Here is a 22,609-nt window from a genome sequence, read left to right on the forward strand (position 1 = left end):
CCTGCCTCTGCCTCCCGAGTGCTGGGATTAAAGGTGTGCACCATCACCGCCCGGCCTGTCCTGGAACTTTTTATGTAGACCAGGCTGACCTCAAATTCATAGAGATCAGCATAAAGTTAAATTCAATGGCTATTTAAGCTGCATTCTGAGTAAGAAAATGAGATAGCAACCCAGAAAATAGCTTGTTTTAGTTAAAAAAAAAAAAATCAGTCAACAGGCAGGCAGATCTCAGTGAGTTTGAGGACAGCCTGATCTACAAGAGCTAGTTCCAGGACAGACTCCAAAAGCTACAGAGAAACCCTGTCTCAAAAAAAAAAAACACACACACACACACACACACACAATCGGGCCAGGACTATGCCAGGAAGTGCAGGTAGGAGGGTCCCAGCTAAAGGTCTTTCTTGGCTACAGTCACAAAAGAAACAAAATCCTGTAATTATGTGTGTTATTCTGTTGTTTGATACACACTCTCTCTGTTTAAAACTTGGCGACAAACTTGAGGGAGTCCTCCTGCCTGGGCCTCCCGCATGCTAGGATTACAGGTGTGGATCACCATGCCTGTTTGTAATTTCCACTTAGATTTTCCGGTTCCCAGAATGAGTCTTAGTCCACAGAAGTAGTTTTTACAAAATTTTTAAATGGGAAAAAAATTTCTTTTGCATTGATTTCCATGAGCGCTATTGTTCCACTGGGGGTGGGCCGCCACAGCACACTTAACACATGTGTCTGTGGGCTGTTTGTGGGAGTCAGGTCTCTCTTCCGCCATGGTGGCTTCATGGACAGGTGCTGTCACCCACTGAGCCATATCACTTTTCCTTTCTATGGGATGCATCTCGATCCAGTATGATTTGAATTTTTGTTTGTTTTAGTTTAAAGAACCTTTTGAGAAAGCGCTATTTTTCACAACCGAGACTTTCCCATCAAGCCGCGCTCTCCAGCGGACTCTCAGTTTCGCTAACATCCTAGTCGGGGCTGTCACTGATTTCGGCCCTGGTAACCAGTCTCTTTTCTAGCGCTCCCCTGCCTTCTAACAGCATATGCCTGTGGTCTGAGCAGGCGCCTTGGTCATGTGTCTTTACCCCAGTGCGATTAGAAAGTCAGCCAAGTAACCTCCGCTTGTTTCCAGTCCCTCTCATTCAGGAAATGGAGTCCAGAATCATGATCCCGCTCAAGACCTCGCCCCTCCAGTGAAGCTTCCATGTGCCTACACGGATCTCCGTGATGAATAGATGTCATGAATTCATTTCAGCCGTTCATCAAGTGAAAAAGAAACCGAGGTGTAAACTGCTGTACATAGCTTATAAATCTCTTTTCTTTAAGATTTGCATAATCACGAAGGGAAATCGGGGTTGGTCTACGTGCAGCATCAACCTGCCACATCTCTGCTTACCAAATGTTACTTAAGCCTCCAGCCCCTCAGGAAAATATGATAGCCGGGGGTGGTAGCTTGGCATTCAGGGAGCTGAGGCAGGAAAACTACAGTAAGTCCTAGGTCAATCTGGGCTACATAGAAAGTTTCAGACCAGCTTGGACCCCTGGGCTTGCATAGTGAGACCCTGTCTCTAAAACCAAAATTCAAATTCAAATCATCTCTGAGGAAAATTCCAGCTCTGAAAAAGAATTAGCTGTTGCTTTCTATTTTCAAAAATCTGTTTTATGTTTACAGATTTCTACAAATTTCCTTCCTTCAGGAAGAAATACAAATTACATCATGTTTCCCAAGCAGTTTTTTTGTTTTGTTTTGAACAAATTATGAGTGTACCCAATGGCTGAAAATGTTCTGATTTTGTGACTCTTGGCCAGTCAGCAGGCTGAGCGGTGCAGGTGGTCACGGTGTACCTGACCAGAAATGCCAGAAATGCAGGCTCCACCAGGCACTGTGTCCGAAGGGCTTTGCACGAACCAGTACACCACATGCGATTTGGGAGTAAACACCTCAAATAGCTCTAATTTTATTTGTAATATTTTTCTATGAAACAAGTAGCTCTTGGAAAAGAGGTTTTATTTTGTAAACCACCCTTTGTGACCTCTGACCTCTGGTTCTATTTTGGTAAGCTCACAGCAGACACTTCCAAGATCATGTATGAAGGGCAGGGCATGCTGGGTCTCAGTTGGCATAAAGCTTCATATTCTGTCTGTCTCCGTTTGGTTTTGTTTTTTAATATAGTGTGCCAATTCTGTGACTGTAATCATGTGGAAGTCCCATTGAACTGAAGAATTATGTCTGCCCTACAAATTGATATGTATAAAATAAAGTATGACTAAAACTCCTATCAGATGCCTAATTTTTACACGTGAATGGTTTTCTCTAAGAACATATAAAAGTAAATAAAATCCTCTTAATTTTCACATTTTGCATGATTGAAACCTTTTTGGGTTTGTTTTTGTTGTCACTGTTTTGATTTTTTCAAGACAGGGTTTCTGTGTGTAATAACACTAACCTTCCTGGAACTCACTGATTGACCAGGTTGGTCTTGAACTCACAGAAATCCTCCTGCTTCTGCCTCCCGAGTGCTGGGGTTAAAGGTGTACACTGTCACAGCCCTGCTCTCCCCCCCCCAGAGTCTCACTCTATAGCCCATGTTGTCCCAGAGCCTTCAGAATCCTCCAGTCTTTCCTTTCCCAGGTGCAGGGATTGTATACATTAGCCGCCACACCGTTAAAAAAAAAAAAACACATGCCTTTAATCCCAGCACTTGGGAAGAAGAGGCAGGTGGATCTCTGTAAGGGCAGCCTGGTCTACAGAGCGAGTTCCAGGACAGGCTCCAAAGCTCCAGAGAAACCCTGTCTCGAACAAAAAAAAAAAAAAGAAAAAGGGCCAGGGCTGAGGATGCAGCTCACTTGATAGAGTGTTCACGCACAAGCTCTACTAGGTTCAGTCAGTCCCCAGCACCATACATATCCGTATATGGGTACAGTGGCAGGCGCTCTAATCCCAGCACGTGTGAGGTGAAGGCAGGAGGAGGACCAGGAATATAAGGTCATCCTCAGCTACTTAATAGTTTGAGGCCATCTTGAGCTCCGTGAAACCCTGTCTCCAAAAAAAAAGGCAAAATCAAACAAAAAGCATGACATGCCTCCTGTCGTGTTCCAGTCCGACTCATTCTCTGGATAAACTGCTATTCTAGTGGATCTGTACAGGCAAGTATCTCTCCGTGAAAGGGAAGGAGACCCCCAAAGCAGCAGCAGTGAGTGAGGGTCCAGAGATTCAAGGAGCCACCTTAGTGGTGGTGGAGATAGGATAGGGTGGTTTTTGTTTTGTTTTGTTTCTTTGTTTTTGTTTTTGCCTCTACAGCCCTCAGGATCTTTTTTGTTTGTTTATTCATAGTTTGGGTCCTCCCTACAGGGTTTCTCTGTGTAGCCCCTGCTACACTCTGTAGACCAGGCTGGCCTCAAACTCACAGAGATCCGCCTGCCTCTGATTCCCAAGTGCTGGGATTAAAACCAAGTACCACCACCGCCTGGCAGCCCTCAGAATCTTAATTAATGGTCAATTTCATCTGGACAAGTGAGTGACCTGTCCACAGTCACGAGTCCTGTCCACAACCTCCAAAGTGTTTTCCCTGTCTCTCCTCATGCAGTTCCTCCAAGCCTGAGGTCAGCAGTACCAGAACTGCTGTCTTCAACAGATAGATCACCAGGTCACGTCCAGAACTGGGGCCATTTCCACAGCATTCTGTATCTAATGCATTACTAAGGTTAACAATTGGCCTAAACTAGGCCCTTCCACCCTGGCCTACTACTTATTAACACTGACTCCAGCATTAGCAATGTTAATACAGCGGAGGAAATCTCGCTCCCTAAGGCTCTGACTCTGACGAACAGTGCCAGGAAGATGGGCCTGTGCAAACACACCTGGTGATCTGTGGCGCTGGGGACGGACCCCTAGGGCTTCCTGCAAGCTAGGCAAGCACCCTGCCAACTGAGCTCCTGCAGCTCTTCACCCTGTGTGAGCCTGTCTACGAGTGCACGTGCCGCGACATGCATGACACCAGAGGAAACCTTGCAAGAGTCTGTTCTCTCCTTCTCCTATCATGTGGGTCCTGGGACTCAAACTCAGGGTGTCAGGCTTGTCAGCAAGAGCCTTTACCCACTGAGCTATCTCTGTGGCCCCCTTTTCTTTATAATTATATTTTGTGGGTGTGTGTATGTGGACTCTGTTCTCTCCTTCCACCATTGGGTCCTAGGAATCAAGCTCAGGTTGTCCTCAGGATTGACAGCAAGAGCCTTTACAAGTCCAGCCGTCACACTGGTCCTCACCACCCTTTCCTCGTTTTGTTTTGTTTTGGTTTTTGCTTTTCTGTGTAGCCCTGGCTATTTTGGAACTTTTTAAGACCAGTCTGGGCCTCGAACTCAGAGATCTACCTGCCTCTGCCTCCCAAGTGCTGGTATTAAAGGAGTGTTCACCACCACCACTGGGCCCTTTCTTCCTTTTTAATATTTTATGTGTGTGTGTAGATGTGCCTAAGTGTAGGTATATGCAGGTGCCCGCCGGCCAGAAGAGAGTAGTGGATCTCCTGGAACTGGACTTATAGGGGTAAGCCACCCTGTGTGGATCCTAGGAACCAGGTCATCTTCAAGAGCAGTAACTACTCTTACCTAAATTCTCTCTAGTACTCCCAAAAGTTTATTATTAGTTTTACTCACATGTGCTTGTGTGTGTGTGCGCGCGCGTGGGGGGAGATCAGAAGACAGTCTTGTGAAGTGGCTTCTCTCCACCTTTATGTGGATTCTGGGGTTCGAACCCGGGTTGCCTGGGAAGCACCTTTTCCCACCGAGCAATCTCGCTGCCCAGTTGTTTTGAGACAGGGTCTCCTGCAGATCAGGCAGGCTGGCTTCAATCTCTCTCTGTACCCAGGGTGGGCCTTAATGCCCTGATCATCCGGCTTTGCTGGGGTCACAGGCAGGCACCACTGTTGCCCACTCGCTTCATTTCTTGGATACAGAATCATGCTGTGAAGTCCGTTCTCCGGCCTCAGACCCCAGAGTGCTAGGATTACAAGTGTATGCCACTATAGCCAGCTGTAAAGGCTTGTATTGCTTCAACTTCCTACCAGGACGAGCTTCAATTCCTTAACTTCCTCTGGTTATAGAAGCAGTTTTTATAGATTGAAAAAATGGCACTCCCAAGCAGGAACCCCCACTCCACTGTACCCATAGATGTCGCCTCTGAGAGGAACCCCGACTGCTTCCACCCAGTCTACAATTAGAAAACCATGAAAGAGGTCATTACAGCTCTTGCCTCATTCACATTCACCCCCCTGACACAACAAAGAGGAGATTGTAGTACCGTGGGGTGGTGAGCTCAGAGCCAGTGGCCTATGGCCCACAGAACCGCTGGTAGCATTGTAAGCTGTTCTCTATCAGGATCTCAATCCGCACCCTTATCAGATTGCTCCGGGGCCAATTTGGCGTTGCACCTGTGCAGGCTGCCATCCTGTTGAAGCAAGCTCTCCTAACCAACTTGAGGTTGGCCGCCTCCTCCTCCTCTGGGCTTGTGTGCCCTAGGTGGTCATGAGAACTAAGACATTTTGTAGCAGCGCTCTGCTGAGCCCCAGCAGGCCTGGTCCTGCCCATTTTGCTCTGCTGAAAAGTACAAAGACACAAAGCGACATCTAGGAGAGCTGCCAGGAAGCATTTACAACTATGGGACAACAGCCTTGTTGTTTGGGAGCCCGTGTGAGCTCTGCCAACACACTCCTCCGTGTCTTTCCTCCAAAACCTAAGGTTTTTGCTTTGTTTTGGTTTTCAAGATTTTTTTTCCTTTGATTTTTCAAGACAGGGCTTCTCTGTGTGTAGTCCTGGCTGTCTTGGAACTTGCTCTGTAGACCAGGCTGGCCACAAACCCAGAGATCTGCCTGCCTCTTCCTCCTGGTGCTGGGATTAAAGGCTTGTTTTTTCGTTATTTGTTTATTGTTTGTTTTTGAGCCAGGGTCTCTCTATAGCCCAGGCTGGCCTGGAAATTATGGTCTTCCTGCCTCAGCCTCTTTTTGCTTGTTTTTGTTGTTGTTGTTGTTTCAAGACTGGGTTTCTCTGTGTAGCTTTGGCTATCCTGAAACTCACTCTGTAGAGCAGGCCTCTAACTCAGAGATCCTCCTGCCTCTGCCTCCTGAGTGCTGGCATTAATGTGTGCACTACCACTGCCCGGCTGCTAAGTTATAAATGTTTCATATACTTTACACTAATCAAACATTGGGCAATAGAGGCTCGGGCTGGGGTAGAAGGCTTGCCTAGCATGCGTGAAGCCTTGCTATTCGGTCCTCAGCACTGAATAACCCAGACATGATGGTGTATACCTGGGACCCCAGCACTTGGGAGGTGGGGGCAAGGTGAGCAGGAGTTCAAGGTCATCCTCATGCACAGAGCTGAGCTGGGTAAGACCCTATCATTACAAATAAATTAAAAAAAAAAAAAGCCGGGCGATGGTGGCGCACGCCTTTAATCCCAGCACTCGGGAGGCAGAGGCAGGCAGATCTCTGTGAGTTCGAGACCAGCCTGGTCTACAGAGCTAGTTCCAGGACAGGCTCCAAAGCCACAGAGAAACCCTGTCTCGAAAAAACAAAAAAAAAAAAAAAATAAAACTTGGGGTAGAAAGAGTACTTACCTCAAATGTGCAAATCCCTAGCCTCCATCCCCAGCACCACTCTCTCTCTCTCACACACACACACTAAAACCCAATATCTGTATGATCTATAGTCTTCCCTATTTAATGATCCAGTGGTCGCTACCACTTGTGTCCTCTGAACCCATGTCCTTCCCCTCCGACAATAAGAAAGGAGGGTAAGCAATCTCATCCTTTAAAGCATTGTCCCCCTCTTGGTAGTGGGAACCTTCAGGTCTTTCTTCCCAAGTCATCTGTGGAAAAGAACTCAGTGTGTGTGCCTGCGTGCTCATGTGCATGTGTGGTTTACACATGCCACAAAACACATGTAGAGGTTAGAAGACAACTTTTGAGAGAGTTGTCTCCTCTGTGACGAGTTCCAGAAATTGAACTTGCATGGCAAGGCTTTTGCAGTGAGCCCTTTTACCCAGTGAGCCATCTCTTTAGGCCCAAGAACTGTGCAATCGTTAGGAAAAGGCTGCTTTCTTTCGTGATTTGTAAACCATACGTATCGGCTGTAACTTTCAAAAATAAATGTGTTTTTTATTTCCTTTCTTTGTTTTGTTTTTGTTTGTGTGCTTGTTTTTTCAAGACAGGGTTTCTCTTTATTTTTGGAACCTATCCTGGAACTAGCTCTTGTAGACCAGGCTGGCCTCGAACTCACGGGGGTTTACCTGCCTCTGCCTCCCGAGTGCTGGGATTAAAGGAGTGCTCCACCACCACCCGGCCTAAACTAGTATTTTTATTTAAGCTTCCATTGTTACTTTTTAAAATATTTGTTTTTATCCTTTTCAATTATGTGTGTTTCTGCATGTGGGTGTGTACACATGAATGCCCGTGCCTAAGGAGCTACAGAAAGTTTTGAACCATCTGTTGTGGGTGCTGGGAACTAACCTCAGATCTTCTATATGAGCAGCAAGTTCTCTTAACCATCATCTCTCCAGCTGTTACTTCTTGGCTTTAAAATTTATATGTTTATTTTACATGTGTGTTTTGCCTGCATGTAAGTGCACCACATGCATGTCCAGTACCTGTGGAGGCCAGAAGAAGGCATTAGACACCCTGAAACTGTAGTTTCAGTTTTCCGGGAATAGTCATATGCTGGGAACCAAATCCAAGTCCTCTTTGAGAATGGCAAGGGCTCTTACTTTCTTAAAACCTTTGTGACATTTAAAACACAACACATCTTTTTTTCTTTATATCCTTTTTCTAGAGACAGGTTCTTATTCTGGCTGGCTTGGGAGTTTCCATCCCCCTGCCTCAGCATTCCAAGTGCTGGGATTATATGTGTGCACCACCCACCATACCCAGCCACACAAAACAAAGTCGGGTGAGAAAAGTGTTCCCACTCCTCTGTTCCAGGGCTTCCTGTAACGAGGTAGGGACAGGGACTCTGCACGCAGAATGGAGAAACCTCAACCCTCTTCTTGGCACAGGGGTTGTTTGTACCTGCATACTCACGGTCACTGAAACACTAGACACAGGCATGCCTAAGAGGCTGAATAAATTGCCGGGCAGTGGTGGCAGACACCTTTAATTCCAGCACTCAGTAGGCAGAGACAAGAGGATCTCTGAATCTGAGTACAGCCTACTCTACAAAGTGAGTTCCAGGACAGCCAGGACTGTTACATAGAGAAACCCTGTCTTGAAAACCAAACCAAAACAAAACAAAAAGACAATTGAACAAATCAGCTGGCTGTGGTGACATACACCTTTGATCCTAGCACTCGGGAGGCAGAGGCAAGAGATCTCTGAGTTCAAGGCTAGCTCTGGTCTATAGAGTTAGCTCCAGGACAGCCAGGGCTACACTGTAAAACCCTGCCTCAAAAACAACAACAAAAATAAATAAATAGGAAAAAAGAAAACTGAACAGGCCTGTTCAGATATACAAACATTCTTTTTATACCTAAGAGAAACCCCATATTCACTGAAGGCTACTGAGTCCATACTGCAAGAGTAAAAGCATTTACTTTACCACACACCTCAGAAAGCTCCAGGTAAGATATAGGTAGGAATATACACAAAGAATTCAGAGTATAAAACTCTCCAGGTAATTAGTAGTCATATTAATATTGGAACTGCAGTAGACAAAACTAGCTACCTCCCGGACTGTACCGGGAGCCTGATTGTAGCTCTGAGAGACTGGAGGTGTTCTCAGTGGACAGGAAGCTGAGACTATTCTTCCAGTTCTCCCAAGAGCTCAACAAAGTCAGTGATGTACCACTTGGCGTTGTTCTTGACTTGTTGCCTGATCACATTTCCTCCAAACCCAATGAAAGCATCCTAGGAAGGAAAGTGGGGAGGGGTTAACGTCTTTTCAAACAGCACACCCAGAAACATATAAAATAAACAAAATATATTTAAGTGAAAATTTATGTACATACTTAACAAACATGTATGTGTGTGTGTGTGTGTGTGTATGTATGGGTATGTATTGCTATTTATATGTATATATGTGTATGTATCTATATATACCCAGTATTGTTCTCTCTGCCTCCAATTGCTGATAGAATGTAAGCCATCAGCTATTGCTCCAGCACCCCACCTGCCTGCCTGCCACCATGCTCCCCACCATGATGATGACGGAGGAACCTTCTGAAACTGTAAGCAAGCTCCCTATCAAATGCTTTCTCTGGCTGTCCTGGAACTCACTCTGTAGTCCAGGCTGGCCTCGAACTCACAGAGATCCGCCTCCCTCTGCCTCCCGAGTGCTGGGATGAAAGGTGTGTGCCACCACTGCCAGGCTCAAATGCTTTCTTTTATACGTTGCCTTGGTCACGGTGTCTCTTCACAGCAATGGAACAGTGACTAAGACACCTCATGCATGTTCCTAGGCTGAATGTCTTTTGGTTGCTTTGTGTTCTTATCATTATATTTAGCTGTTTTAGTTTAACTTCTGCTGTTAACTTCATAGGGTTTTCAGCAAGACATAGAAAAAAAATTACCACCCGAAAAAAAAAACAGAAAACAAAAATCCAGCACCCTTGAGTACGTACGGCGGGAGGGCAGGCTTCCATGTCTGTAGCTCCATCTCCAATCATGATTATTTTCTTAAAGTGGAATTTTTCCTTTAAAAATCGAATAACCTTTCCTTTCCCACCAGACTCGGCTGTTGGCTGCATCTCATCAAAACCTGCGTATTCACCTTCAGAGGACAGTGAGAAGATGTTAGGTCCATAGCTTGTTCATACGGATGATGCCGAACTTAAGTGTTAAGTCTAAAACAGCCCTGGGTTGGTCACACAGCATGGGACCTGACCCATATTCCCGAGGAGATGGCTCTAGTGGGTCACCTGGGTTGAACTAGCTGCATTTCCTCAACTTCTGATGTAGCCGTTTTAAGCCTTGTTGAGATATCAGACCATCATAATACATTAATTTATATATTATACATAATATATTACATGTAATACATTGATTTATCACATGAATATAGTAACATTACCTAAAGGAATTAACCAACTTTCCTTACTTTTTTGAAGATAGGCGCTCCTGTAGAGCAGGTTATCCTTGAACTTACTATGAATCCTAGGATGACCTTCTCTCTCTCTCTCTCTCTCTCTCTCTCTCTCTCTCTCTCTTTCTCTCTCTTCCACACCAGAGCGTACCATCACAGGTGTGTAGGTGACCTCATGCCTGGTGTGTACAGTGCTGGGGATGGAACCCAGGGATTCTCCATGTTAGGCAAGTGATCTACCAACTAGATCCCTTGCTCTGGATCTATTTCTACTATACAGAAACAGGCACACTCATTAGTGGGGGCTGGGACTTGTTTGGTGTGTTTAGACGGGGTCACTTTGTAGCTCAGGCTGGTATTGAACTTGAAGAAATTCTCCCACCTCGGCCTCCCAAGTGTTAAGAGCAAGTCCCCAGGCCTGGTTCACTCATTTGTTTTGTTTGTTGGCTTAGTTAGTTTTGTTTTTATTTTTAAAGATGGAGTCTAAGTAGCCAAATATGACCTTTAATTCCTAATCCCCTGGCACTGCTTCCCAAATGCTGAGATTACATAGGTATTCTCTTCCCCAGCTTCATACTTTTTTTTCCCTCTGTGTAGCCCTGGCTGTCCTGAAACTCACTCCGTAGACCAGGCTGGCCTCGAACTCAGAGATCCTCCTGCTTCTGCCTCCATAGTGCTGGGATGAAAGGCGTGCGCCACTAAAGCTTGGCTAACTCAATCAGTGGGAAGGGACTTGCATACTATGGCACCTGAGTGAAGGTTGGCAGACAACTTTGTGGGGTCCATTCTCTCCTTCCACCTTTATGTGGGTTCCAGGAACTGAATTCAAGTCAGGCTTCTTGGATGAGCTCTTTTACCTGCTGAGCCCTCACTGGCCCTCATGGGGTTTCAAGACTACTCGCTACCTGTACTATGACATAACTACAGAGCTTCTGGTTCTTTTGTAACAGGGTTTCATACAGCCCAGGCTATCCTAGAACTTACTGTGTGTCCTAAGATGACCCTGAACACCCGGATCTTCCTCCTTCCACCTGGGAGTATAGGTCGGTTTAAGTGCCAGCCAGTGCTTTAGGCAGGCTGGGCAAACGCTCTACCAAGGGACCCCACCTGGCCCAAGAGCACTCTGTTTGCTGTCTATTTTGTTTTCCATTATTTATTATGTTTTATTTGCGCACATGCATGCGTGTGTGTGTGCGTGTGTGTGTGTGTGTGTGTGTGTAGGCTGTACATGTGGGGTGAAGGTGTGTGGAATCTGGGCTATTGTGAGCTGCAAACCAACACTCTGGGAACAAACGCAGGTCCAATGACAGCCTGTACTCAATTAACTGCCGAGCCGTCGCTCATCCTGTTTTTAGAGACTAGGTTTTGTTCTGTAGTCCACACTGGACTCCAACTTGAAATACTCCTGCCTCAGCACCTCAAGAGCCCGGCATCACTGGAGCCCTCTTGAGATGATGTAAATTGTAGCTGTGACCCCAGGTGTCCCAAGGGCAATGGAAATACAGCCACTCTTTAAGCAAACTCCTTCTTGGGTCTACATTGCTCCAGACACAGTAACACAAACAACCGGCCCTCAACTGCAGCATCACAAAATAAGCCAGCAGGCTAACATTTTAGATTGGTGGCAGCATGAATATGCAAAATCAAGCCAGGGCGGATGACCTCAGCCTGTTTTGCAGAGTGAAGAACACCAAAGTGCAAAGGCTATCAGTCAACAGAGCCTTTCGCACAGGGCTGGAGAGATGGCTCAGCAACTCAAAGTGCAAACCATTCCTGCAGAGGACCAGGGTTCAGTTCTCAGCACCCGAGCCAGGTCTCACAATAGCCTGTAACTCCAGCTGCAGGAGTAAGCTCTTCTGGCCTCCGAGGGCACTTGTACGACACACGCGCACACACACACACACACACACACACACACACACGGATTTTTCTTAAAGATTTGTTTTATTTATGTGTGTGGATGTTTTGCCTGCGTGCTTGTTTGTGCACCACACGAGTGCCTGGTGCCCTTGCAGAAGAGGGAGTTGGATTTCCTGGAACTGGAGTTACATCGCTGTGGGTCGTCCAATGTGGGTGCTAGGAACTGAACCCAGGTCCTCTGGAAGAGTGCCTAGTGCTTTTAACCCCCAAGCCACCTCTCCAGTCCCCAAATTCTTAATCCCAGAACCACCACTCTTTTAAGTTACATTTCAATAGACACTAACTAGAATATTAAATAACAGAACAGATAAGAAAGGAACTATATTACCATTAAAATCTTACCATTAGCCAGGTGGTTAAAAAATCTTACCATTGAAGTAGAATTTCAGCCTATTGGCAAATACGTTGGCTGTTGGGATATTGAGCTTCGCAGCAACATGCTCCACGATACTCCTAAAGCCACCAGATATGAGGAACACCTGCACATTGCGCTCCTGTAGGCGACTGACCAGTTCCCTACAAAATAAACACAAGATACAAAACAGCAGTTAATACAAAAAGGAAACATGAAAAAGGTGCTCTTTCTTTTATTATTTTTTCTTAGCTCCAATGCTGGAAGTCCATCTATAAAGATAATGCCTATGGGATTAACATTTTGTATGTTTGAGGAGGGGCTGGTGAGGTGGTGTTCGTTTGGGTTGTGTGTGTGTGTGCTTTTTTTTTTTAAAGATATATTTATTTATTTGTTTATTTATTATTTATTTATTTATTTATTATGTATACAATATTCTGTCTGTGTATATGCCTGCAGGCCACAAGAGGGCACCAGACCCCATTACAGATGGTTGTGAGCCACCATGTGGTTGCTAGGAATTGAACTCAGGACCTTTGGAAGAGCAGGCAATGCTTTTAACCTCTGAGCCATCTCTCCAGCCCCTATTTATTTATTATGTATACAACTTTCTGCCTCCATGTATACCCACAGGCCAGAGGAGGACATCAGATCTCATTACAGGTGGTTGTGAGCCACCATGTGGTTGCTAGGAATTGAACTCATGACCTCTGGAAGAGCAGACAGTGCTCTTAACCACTGAGCCATCTCTCCAGCCCCTGGGCTGTGTGTTTTTGAATAAAGTCTCTTTATTGAACTTCTATCTGGTCGGAGTGGCCATTCGGAAGCCATGAGTCTCTCTGCTGAGGCTTGGCCCTTTCCCTAGCAATTACATTTTTCTTCATGTGTCCACTTTTGTGTTCTTCTGTTGTGAGGTTGTTGTCTTTTTCATTGTTTGTTTGTTTGTTTGTTGTTGTTTGTTTTGTTTTGTTTTTCGAGACAGGTTTCTCTGTAGCTTTGGAACCTATCCTGGAACTAGCTCTTGTAGACCAGGCTGGCCTTGAACTCACAGAGATCTACCTGCCTCTGCCTCCCAAGTGCTGGGTTAAAGACCTGTGCCACCACTGCCCAGCTTGTTGTTGTTTTTGAGACAAACTCTTGCTATGTAGCCAGACTGGCATTGAACTCACAAGAGCAATCCTGCCTGAGCTACCTCTGTACTAGTATTTTAGTACAGAGGTAGTATTCAGATGTGAACCAACACCTGTTCTTAGCTTTTTGGTTTATCTGTTTTGCTGGCTGATTTTGAGATAGGATCTCCTGTGTCTGTGGATTATTTTGAACTTTTGATCACCTGCCCCCACCTCCTATGTCTTAGGATTAGAAGGGTATGCTACACAGACACCCAGCCTGTGTGTGTGTTCTGAGACAAAGTCTCAATGTGTAACCCCGGTTAGCTTTGAACTCAAGACCCTCCTGTCTCAGCTTCCTGAGAATTATGAAATGCGCATCACTATTCCCAGCATTATATGTGTTTTTGAGATGTGCTTAGAAATTAATGGGTGGGACTTCTCTGCTTCTGGAAACCATTGCACTAACGTTAAGATAAAGAACTCCTAGAGAAGCCTGGTGAAAGCATAAAGTCAAACATACACGAGACCAGAGAGTAAGATAAGAGCAGATGTAAGTACCAAGAGAGCCCTGCAGAAGGCAACAGCAACAGATACTCTCTGGAGGAAAGAGTTCCGCAAATCCCCAAGCTCACAGCAAGACAGTATGCCAAGGGCCAAGACTGTGCTTACCTTATCCCGGGGGTCAGGTGTGGAGGGTGCTCAGCTAGGAGCCTTTGCACCTGCTCCCTGGAGGGCTGGATCAGTGCCAGGCGTTCAGTGAGCGCATCTTTGAAAGGCAATGCTCCTCCCATGGCTTTCCGTGTCCTAGGAGAAAGACCCACGATCAGGCCAGCCGGGTTAGCTGTCCTTGAGGTCAACATGCCTTCCTATGCCAGGACTTCATGATAACCATCAGGAAGGTGTTGCCACGAGACCAACAGGCATGCTGCATGCCGCGTACAGGAGGGGTCTGCTTGGGAATCACACAGGGACTCTGACACCATGGACTGTGCATCCACAGACGGGACAGAAACCCTCACATCCCAAACACAAGCACCTTGCTTACAAACCATAACCTCGAAAGAAACCAAAGCCTGAAAGCTCCTGTATCAAATGCAGCCATAGCTCAGGAAGGTGTCGCTGTGGCAGAGTGGGGAGGGCAAAGGGAAGAGACAGAGCTTCTGGCCTGGCATCTCTCTCCACTGAGGCAGTAGGGTTGCACTTTTAACCTTGACCAGGGGCACTGAATACTTAGAGCCCCAGGCTACCTTCTTGGATTAATCATTTTCCCAGCCTGCCTAAGAATGCATCTCCTCTGCAGAGACATTCATGTTTTGCTCCCTTTGTTTGTAATGGAATATTTGCAGATGGACAGATGAAGACAGCACTCCACCACTGGGGGAGGGGGGGTAATCTGGAGTTTTGTTTTAGCACTGGGCCAAAACCAGAACGTAGGAACTAAGACCTTAGCCTTTCATCAGGTCTTTTTGTTGCTGTTGTTTGTTTGTGGTTGGTTGGTTTTTGTTTTGTTTTTTGAGACAGGGTTTCTCTGTGTAACAGCCCTGGCTCTTCTGGAACTCGCTCTATAGACCAGGCTGGCCTCAAACTCACAAAGATCTGCCTGCTTCTGCCTCCCTGAGTGCCGGGATTAAAGGTGTGTGCTACCAGGCCCAGTTGACCATTGCTTTTTAAAGACGTGGTGACTTTTTTAGCATCTCCTAAAGGGAATAAAGACAGCTCATACATTTCAGACACAGCCGCCTCCACACCACAGAATTTGGCCAGCTCATCAATGCCTTCCTCTCGGATGACTGTGCTGTCGACGTCAAAGCACACCGCATCTGCTGAGCAGATGAGTTCCCTCAGCTCACAGTGGGAGACCATCCTGGGAAGAACGTTCCTCCTAGAAAAGAGAGAGAAGTGTGCTTAAAGATGTCAGGGGGTGAGGGGTGTGGCTCAGCGGGAGTTTGTTCAGCATTCATGAAGCCCCAAGTTTCGCCTAAGCCAGGTGTAGTGATGTATGCCTGGGATCCCAGCTCTTTGGAGGTGGAAACAGGAGGATCAAGAGTTTAAGATTGGGGCTGAAGGCCAGGTGGTGGTGGTGCACTCCTTTAATCCCAGCACTCAGGAGGTGGAGGCAGGTGGATCTCAGTGAGCTTGAGGCCAGCCTGGTCTACCAAGCAAGTTCCAGGACTGTTACACAGAGAAACCCTGTCTTGAAAAACAAAAAACAAAAACAAAACAAAACAAAAAAAAGATTGGGGCTGAAGAGATGGTTCAGTAGTTAAAGTGCTTGTTGCTCTTTCAAGGGACCCAAATTCATTTGCCAGAACCATCATCTGGCTGTTCACAACTACCTGTAACTCCAGCTCCAGGAGACCCATCACCCTCTCTGGCACATGCACACACACACACAACTAAAAATAGCAATAATAAAAAGAGAGAGTTTCTGGGTGGTGGTGACATATATCTTTAATCCCAGCACTCAGGTAGCAGAGGTGGGTAGATCTCTGTGGGTTTAAGGCCAGCCTGTTCTACAGAGTGAGTTCTAGGACAGTCAGGGCTACACAGAGAAACCTTGTCTCAAAAAAAACAAAGGAGAGTGAGAGAGTTAGTTTAAGACCATCCTTAGCTCCATAACAAATTTGAGGCCAGTCTGGACTACATAAGACCCTGTTTCCAATAAAATGGTAACAGGGAGATGGCTCAATAGGTAAAGATGCCTGCTGCCAAACCTCCATCCCTGGAAGCCACAAGGCAGAAGCGAAGAGAGGAATCATGAAAAGTTGTCCTATGACCTCTGTGCTCACACAGAAAAGAAATAAAGCTTGTTCCGTAAATATATCATGTGATTCGATGGGGCAGGACCATGAGGCACAGGTGAAGGGAAAGCTAGCCAGGAAGGCAAATTATGTAAGAGCTAAAACGAGATGATGACAGAATAACCGACGGGCCCGCAGGGCCTCAAAACTAGTGAAAAGACAAATCCAGGCCAGGCACCTGGCATGGAACCTGTCAGCAACCGTGTCCTGCAGAGGCTCCCAGTGTTTCAGAGATGTTGGGCGGCATGGCAGTGCGTGTTTGTGCTCACAATCTCAGCCCTAGGGAGGGGAGGAGAGGGCAGGAGGATGGGGGCTAAAGGTCATCCTTGGGTACGCACTGGGTTTGAGTAATAGGGTCAAAGCAATCCTGGGCTAGAGATCCTATCTCTAAATCAATAAATAGTGGGGATGGGTGGTGGTGCACACCCGTGTTCCCAGCACTCAGGAGGCTGAGGCAGGAGGATCGCGAGAGCCAAGCTGGTGCTACATAGTGAGCCTGGTCTAAAAAACACCTTGAAAAACCTTGGCGATAGGGGAAAACCAAGGTCGGCTGCTTCCAAGTAAATTGTGTACATTAGACGTCCACAGAGAGAAAGAAAAATCACTGCTGGGAAACGGACTCTGGAACTTTACATGGGGCTTTTGGGGGAAGGGAAGCCCAGAGATGAGGAGTTGGAGAGCGTGCCGGGAGAAAGGACTGTGTCCACACAGAGGCCCAGGCCCACCCACTGCCTTCAGGGGTGCAGACTGGGGCTCCGGCTCAGCAGTGAAGCCCTCCTGACTTTGTTCTTAAGTTTGTGCTGACAAGCCCTTCTTCACCGGATCTCCAAAGTGAAGAAAGGGGTTTCCCTTCGGGGTTTAGATTTAGGAGGCCCGGATAGGGGTAAGAGGAAGAAAATCTCCTTGCTTAAACAGATAGAAGCTCTTCCATCTAGTATCTTGCGTGAGGCACCTAAGGTTACAGGAGCTCTTTCCATTTGTATCAGCCATGCAAACGGTGCACAGATATGCATATAGGAAAAGCACCCATACACATGTAACAAAAATGTAATTTTAAAAAAAGAAATAGGGGCTGGAGAGATGGCTCAGAGGTTAAGAGCACTGACTGCTCTTCCAGAGGTCCTGACTTCAGTTCCCAGCAACCACATGATTCCCCACAGCCATCTATAATGAGATCTTGTGCCTTCTTATGACATGTATATAATAAATAAATAAACTTAAAAAAAAGAAATAAACTTCTTATAAACAGAAGTGACATGCATATAACATGTTATGACAGACAATGCTTCTTCTCCTCCTCCTTCTTTTCAAAGACAGATCTCCTATATACTACCTGGTGTCAAACCTGCTACATAGCCAAGGGTAACCTTGAACTCCTGATCCTCCCACCTCCTGAGTGCTGAGATGCCAGGCATGAACATTACACCTACTTTATATGGTGGAACCCAGGGCTTTGAGCACAGTAAGCCTGCGCCCTACACACCAAGCCACATCCTCAAACCAACAGATGCTGCCTTTCACGAGACGAGGTTAGCTCACAGGCAAATCTAATGCCTGGACATACTAGTACTCACGATTGTCCAGAGCTGGATTCCTGGGTGACAGTGTCTTTCTCTTCCCCTTTGAAGGTAAAAATGCACCATAAACCTCAGGTTAGAGTTTTGTTTTTAAAGAAATATCTGTGGGTTTTGCAAGAGCCTAAAAAAACAAACAAAGAGAGAGAGAGAGAAAATGAACAACCAGGAGCAGAATCATGGCAAAGAAGGAGGTAGAAGGGCTGGGGTTTTGGCTCAGTTGGTAAAGTACTTGTCCGGCATGCAGCAAGCCTGGAGTTTCACCCTCTGAAGTTCATAAGCCAGGGTTGATGACCTACACCTATAACCCCAGCACTCAAGGGACAGAATCAGTCCAAAGGATCAGAAGTTCAAGGTGATCTTAGGAGTTAACGGTTCAAGGCAAGCCTGGGTTATATAAGACCCAGTCACAAACAGAAGGGTCGGGAAGGAAGACTGATAGACCTCCTAGTAAGATTGTTCCAACAAAAATTGCTTCCCCTGGGCGATGTTAAAACAGAGCAGAGAAGTAGTTACAGCCTTGTCCGTGGCTTCTACTCTGCCTGATGAACAGAACACAAAGAGGACCCGCAGGGAGAACAACATACAGATATAGAATGAAGAGACTTGAGCAGAGGGTAGACCCAACAGTCCTTACTTTCTTCAAAATATGACACACACACGTGTGTGTGTGTGTGCTGCCTCATGCCTGTAATTTCAACATTTGAAGGGCTAAAGAAGCCTGAGGCAGGAGGATGGCTCTGAGTTTTAATCCTGTCTCAGAAAGGAAAAGAAATAAATAATGGGGAGCTAGAAACGCAGGTGTGGCTCAGCGGTAGAGTGCCCTGGCCTGCCCTCCATGCTCAATACTACAAAACCACGCAATCGATCAGTTTGTTACAAGTCAGGGAAACAAAGCCAAGAGCAACAGGGAAGGAGTCAGAATGATTCAGGGACTGGCAAGATGGCTCGGCAGATAGAGATGCTCACCTTGAAACCCTGATGGACCTGGATCAATCCCTGGAGCCCTTGGTGAAAGAGGAGAACTGGTTCCTGAGTTAACCTCTGACCTCTACAGAGGCACCATGGCATATGTGTGTCCACAACCATACTCGCAGTAATAATATATACACACACACACACACACACACACACACACACACACACAGATATTTAAAGGAATTCTGGCGCTAGCCTCAAGGGAGCAAAGCCAACAACTGTGAATTGTGATTTCCATCACTAACACCAGGGAAGTACTCAGTGGCAAAGAGTTACTTAGTGGGCACCAGGTTCCATTCTCAGCACCACAAAAAGTTATTTAAAAAAATTAAGTAGAAGAAACAACAACAATAGAAAACATTAAAATGGAAATAGAAGCTGCAGAGAAAATGGCTCCGCAGTTAAGAACACTTGCTGTTCTTGCAAAGGACCTAGGTTCAAGTCCCAGGACCCAGATGTTATATCATAATCCTCTGTAGCTCCAGCTCCAGGGGATCTGATGTCCTCTCCCTCTTCTGACCTCTGGGAGGCACCAGGCACACATATGGTGCACAGACATGCATACAAGTAAAACATTTCACAAACATAAAATAAGTAAGTCTTTAAAAAATAAAACTGCACCAGGCGGTGGTGGCGCACACCTTTAATCCCAGCACTAGGGAGGCAAAGGCAGGAGGATCTCTGTGAATTTGAGGTCAGCCTGGATTACAAGAGCTAGTTCCAGGACAGGTTCCAAAGCTACAGAGAAATCCTGTCTTAAAAAAAAAAACAAAAAACAAAATAAAATAAAACTGCAAATAACTAACATCCTGATACACACCCATAATCTCAGTGCTCAGGAGAATAAGGCACAAGGTTTTAAATTTGAAGTCAGGCTCTACTTACTACATAGCAAGAGCCAGCCTCAAAAAAAAAAAAAAAAAAAAAAAAAAAAAAAATTTCAAGGCGGTGGGTGCCAGGAAAACAGCTCACACAGTAAGGTCCAACCTAAGTTCAATCACTAGAACAGTGTTTTTAAAAATGCCAGGGGATGGTCAAATGGCTTGGTGGGTAAAAACCCTTACCATGCAAACCTGATGACCTGAGTTCAATTCCCAGAACCTACAATAGCCTAGAAAAAGGAAAAACTGATTCCAAAAAGTTGTCATCTGACCTCCCCCGAGCACTTGCACACCCCCACACTAACACACAAACATTTGGTCCAGCACATGCACGAGTGTGCCCTCAGGTACACAAGTCTGTCTGTCTGTCTCTCTCTCTCTCCCAATAAACATTATTTTGGTTGTGAGCCTAGCCTTTAACGGCTGAGCCATCTCTCCAGCCCAATAAACATTAAAAAAAAAAGAAAAAGGTAGCCACACCTGAGGAATAACACCCAAATTCCCAGATTTGTCCTCTGGTCTATACACACACACACACACACACACACACACACACACTTTGAATGTAAGTGTAGTAAATGAAGGTGCTAAATCTCAGGGGGAAAAAAAAAGAAGATAAGCAGGAACAGTTAAGAACTGAGCCAAAAGCCAGGCCTGCTGGCTGGTGGCCATAATCCTGGCACCTGGGAAGCTAAGGCAGGAGGATCACTGCAAGTACACACCAGCCTGGCCAGAGACTACACCCTTCAGAAAGAGCAGTGTAGTAAACTGGTAGAAAGAATGAGCAAAGCTGTTGTGAAGAGAAACGTACTGAGGACGTGGCCCAGCGGGGACTCTCATGTGCTGGGGGGTGGGGGATGGGAATTAAGCACATTGCTTGTAGGTTAAAGATAGAGTTACAAACCCCAGCAGCCCCTGCTTTCAGAGATTCATACAAGAAAAGGGAAGGTGGATGGGAGAGAAACATTTTCATGAGGTGTGTTTGTGGGTGATTGCCCACATGTCCACCAACAGATAAGCTTTAAACTCTTGGAAAATGGAAGCATGAGGATTAGGAGTTCAAGGCCAGCCTGTGCTAACGCATACACACACATACACGAGACTAACTATAATATGCAAGGCTCATATATAGAAAATATAATTGTCACTAGAGAGATTGCTTAATGGTTAAGAGTGCTTGTTGTCCTTGCAGAAAAAGGAGGTTGGTTTCCAGCACCCACATGGGTCACAGGGGTCAGTTCACAATCTCCTGTGACTCCAGCTACTGTGTTCGGTTCTAATACCTTTGGCCTCTGAAGGTACAGATGCACACACACACACATATTTAAAGATAACGAACAAATCTAATGAATGAAAGATTTAACACCCAAATTAAAGCTATTCCTTTATAATTGTATACGTTTGTGTGTGTACACACACACACACACACACACATATATATATACACATGTACTCTATATGTGTACTATATATGTTTATTTCAAATTCTATTCCTAATGGAAATGATGGCAAAGTCAAGACACTTCAGTTTGGAGAATGTTCATGTCTTCTACAGATGAGTCTCCTGGGCCAGATTGCATCATTCATTCATGCTGTTTGTCTTGGAGAATGAAGAAAAAGTGAAGCTGCCCAAAATATGAACTAACGAAAGGAAAGCCTTGGAGTCCTAGGAGATAATCTACCTACCCAGCAAAGAATCAGAGATGTCACAGCTGTGGGGAAGCGATGACCGGTGCATCTGAAAGCTGCCCTGTGGCTAGACAAGCGCGAGCAGGGAACTCACCGCGGTTCCTGGGCCGCGCTGGTCTCCACGGTTCCTGTGCCTATAACTTTCCGGTAGCGACGGGGTCTGGAGCTGCTGTGACGCGAGGGTGCTGTGTCTTAAGGGAGGTGATCCGTGCAGGAGATCACAGTTCTCACCCAAGGCTGTCTGGGATCTTCTGATGAGTCCGGTGGCTTCAGAAGAGTTTCTCATGTGCGTTTCCAACTGGAGACGGCAGATCTCGGCTCTGCAAAACCGGATTGGAAGGCCGCCTCGGTCCAGCCCCCCAGGGGAGGGGCTTCGAGGTCCCGCCCCCCACCCCTTCCCTTCCTAGGGGTTTTGCGCCGACAGAGCCGCCTTGAGAGCTCTGTGACCTCCAGTTTGTTGAGATAGTCGGAAAGAGCTTAGACGCCGCGCCCCAGTGCAGGGTTCCTGCACACGAGGGAAACGAGGGACCTCTGCACTGATTTTGCAATGCACAAAGCCCCTTGTGAGCCCTTTCTGAAACCCCTGTTAATTACAAAATCTACACAGACCCGCTGGCAAAGTAACTCACTTGGCAGAGTATTTGCCTGGCGTGCAAGAATAGGGTTCCATCCCTAGCACCACATAAACGCCACAGTGGCAAATGCTTGAAGCTCCAGCACTCAGGAGGTGGAGACAGGATTGGAAGTTCAAAATCATCCTGACGACATAATGAATTTGCGACAAGCCTGAACCACAGGAAAGACCTTGTCTAAAAATAAAGATACTCTGTTCATACTTAAAGTGAAGAAGAAGAAAAAAGCCAAAAATCTTTTGCTGGGCTGGAGAAAGGCCCAGGAGTTAACTGTCCTTACTGCTATAACAGAAAACCCAGGTTTGGGTCCCAGCACCTCCATCAGGTGGCTCACCACCACCTGTGGCTTCAGTTCCTGGAGATCCAGTGCCTGCTGGCCTCGAGGACACCAGCACACATGCAGGCACATACATACACATGAATAAAAATAATTTTTATTTAAAATTTTTATTTATTTAATATGTATGGGTGTTTCGTCTACACTTCGTGCATGTGTGGTACCTGCTGAGGCCAGAAAGGGACATTGGATTCTCTGGGGCAGGTTGTGAGCCACTATGTGGGTGCTGGCAATCAAACCTACGTCCTCTGGAAAAGCAGCCACTGTTCTTAACC

General features: G+C 46.2%; 2 protein-coding genes across 7 annotated transcripts in view; one reads left to right on the forward strand and one right to left on the reverse strand.

Moving 5' to 3' along the window:
* Positions 1-2,347, forward strand: part of Nipsnap2 (nipsnap homolog 2) — a 30,376-nt gene extending 28,029 nt beyond the window's left edge. Inside the window, exon 8 of one of the 2 annotated variants that reach the window (XM_005344539.3) lies at positions 1,127-2,347. In XM_005344539.3, the coding sequence (XP_005344596.1) occupies positions 1,127-1,191 (65 nt within the window). In that variant the 3' untranslated portion in view covers positions 1,192-2,347. The remainder of the gene's footprint in view (positions 1-1,126) is intronic. The other variant, XM_005344538.3, reaches the window with a different exon arrangement.
* A 6,205-nt stretch (positions 2,348-8,552) lies between these two features.
* Psph (phosphoserine phosphatase) overlaps positions 8,553-22,609 on the reverse strand; it is a 22,091-nt gene continuing 8,034 nt past the window's right edge. For 4 of the 5 annotated variants that reach the window (XM_005344540.3, XM_026784930.1, XM_026784935.1 and 1 more), the window contains 7 exons: positions 21,460-21,685; positions 17,818-17,941; positions 15,166-15,324; positions 14,112-14,246; positions 12,349-12,494; positions 9,598-9,746; positions 8,553-8,884 (listed from right to left, as the gene is read on the reverse strand). In XM_005344540.3, coding sequence (XP_005344597.1) covers positions 8,777-8,884; positions 9,598-9,746; positions 12,349-12,494; positions 14,112-14,246; positions 15,166-15,305 — 678 coding nt within the window. In that variant the 5' untranslated portion in view covers positions 15,306-15,324; positions 17,818-17,941; positions 21,460-21,685 and the 3' untranslated portion in view covers positions 8,553-8,776. The remainder of the gene's footprint in view (positions 8,885-9,597; positions 9,747-12,348; positions 12,495-14,111; positions 14,247-15,165; positions 15,325-17,817; positions 17,942-21,459; positions 21,686-22,609) is intronic. The other variant, XM_026784938.1, reaches the window with a different exon arrangement.

Source organism: Microtus ochrogaster, chromosome 2, assembly GCF_000317375.1.
Source record: "Microtus ochrogaster isolate Prairie Vole_2 chromosome 2, MicOch1.0, whole genome shotgun sequence".
NCBI classification, from domain to species: domain Eukaryota; kingdom Metazoa; phylum Chordata; class Mammalia; order Rodentia; family Cricetidae; genus Microtus; species Microtus ochrogaster.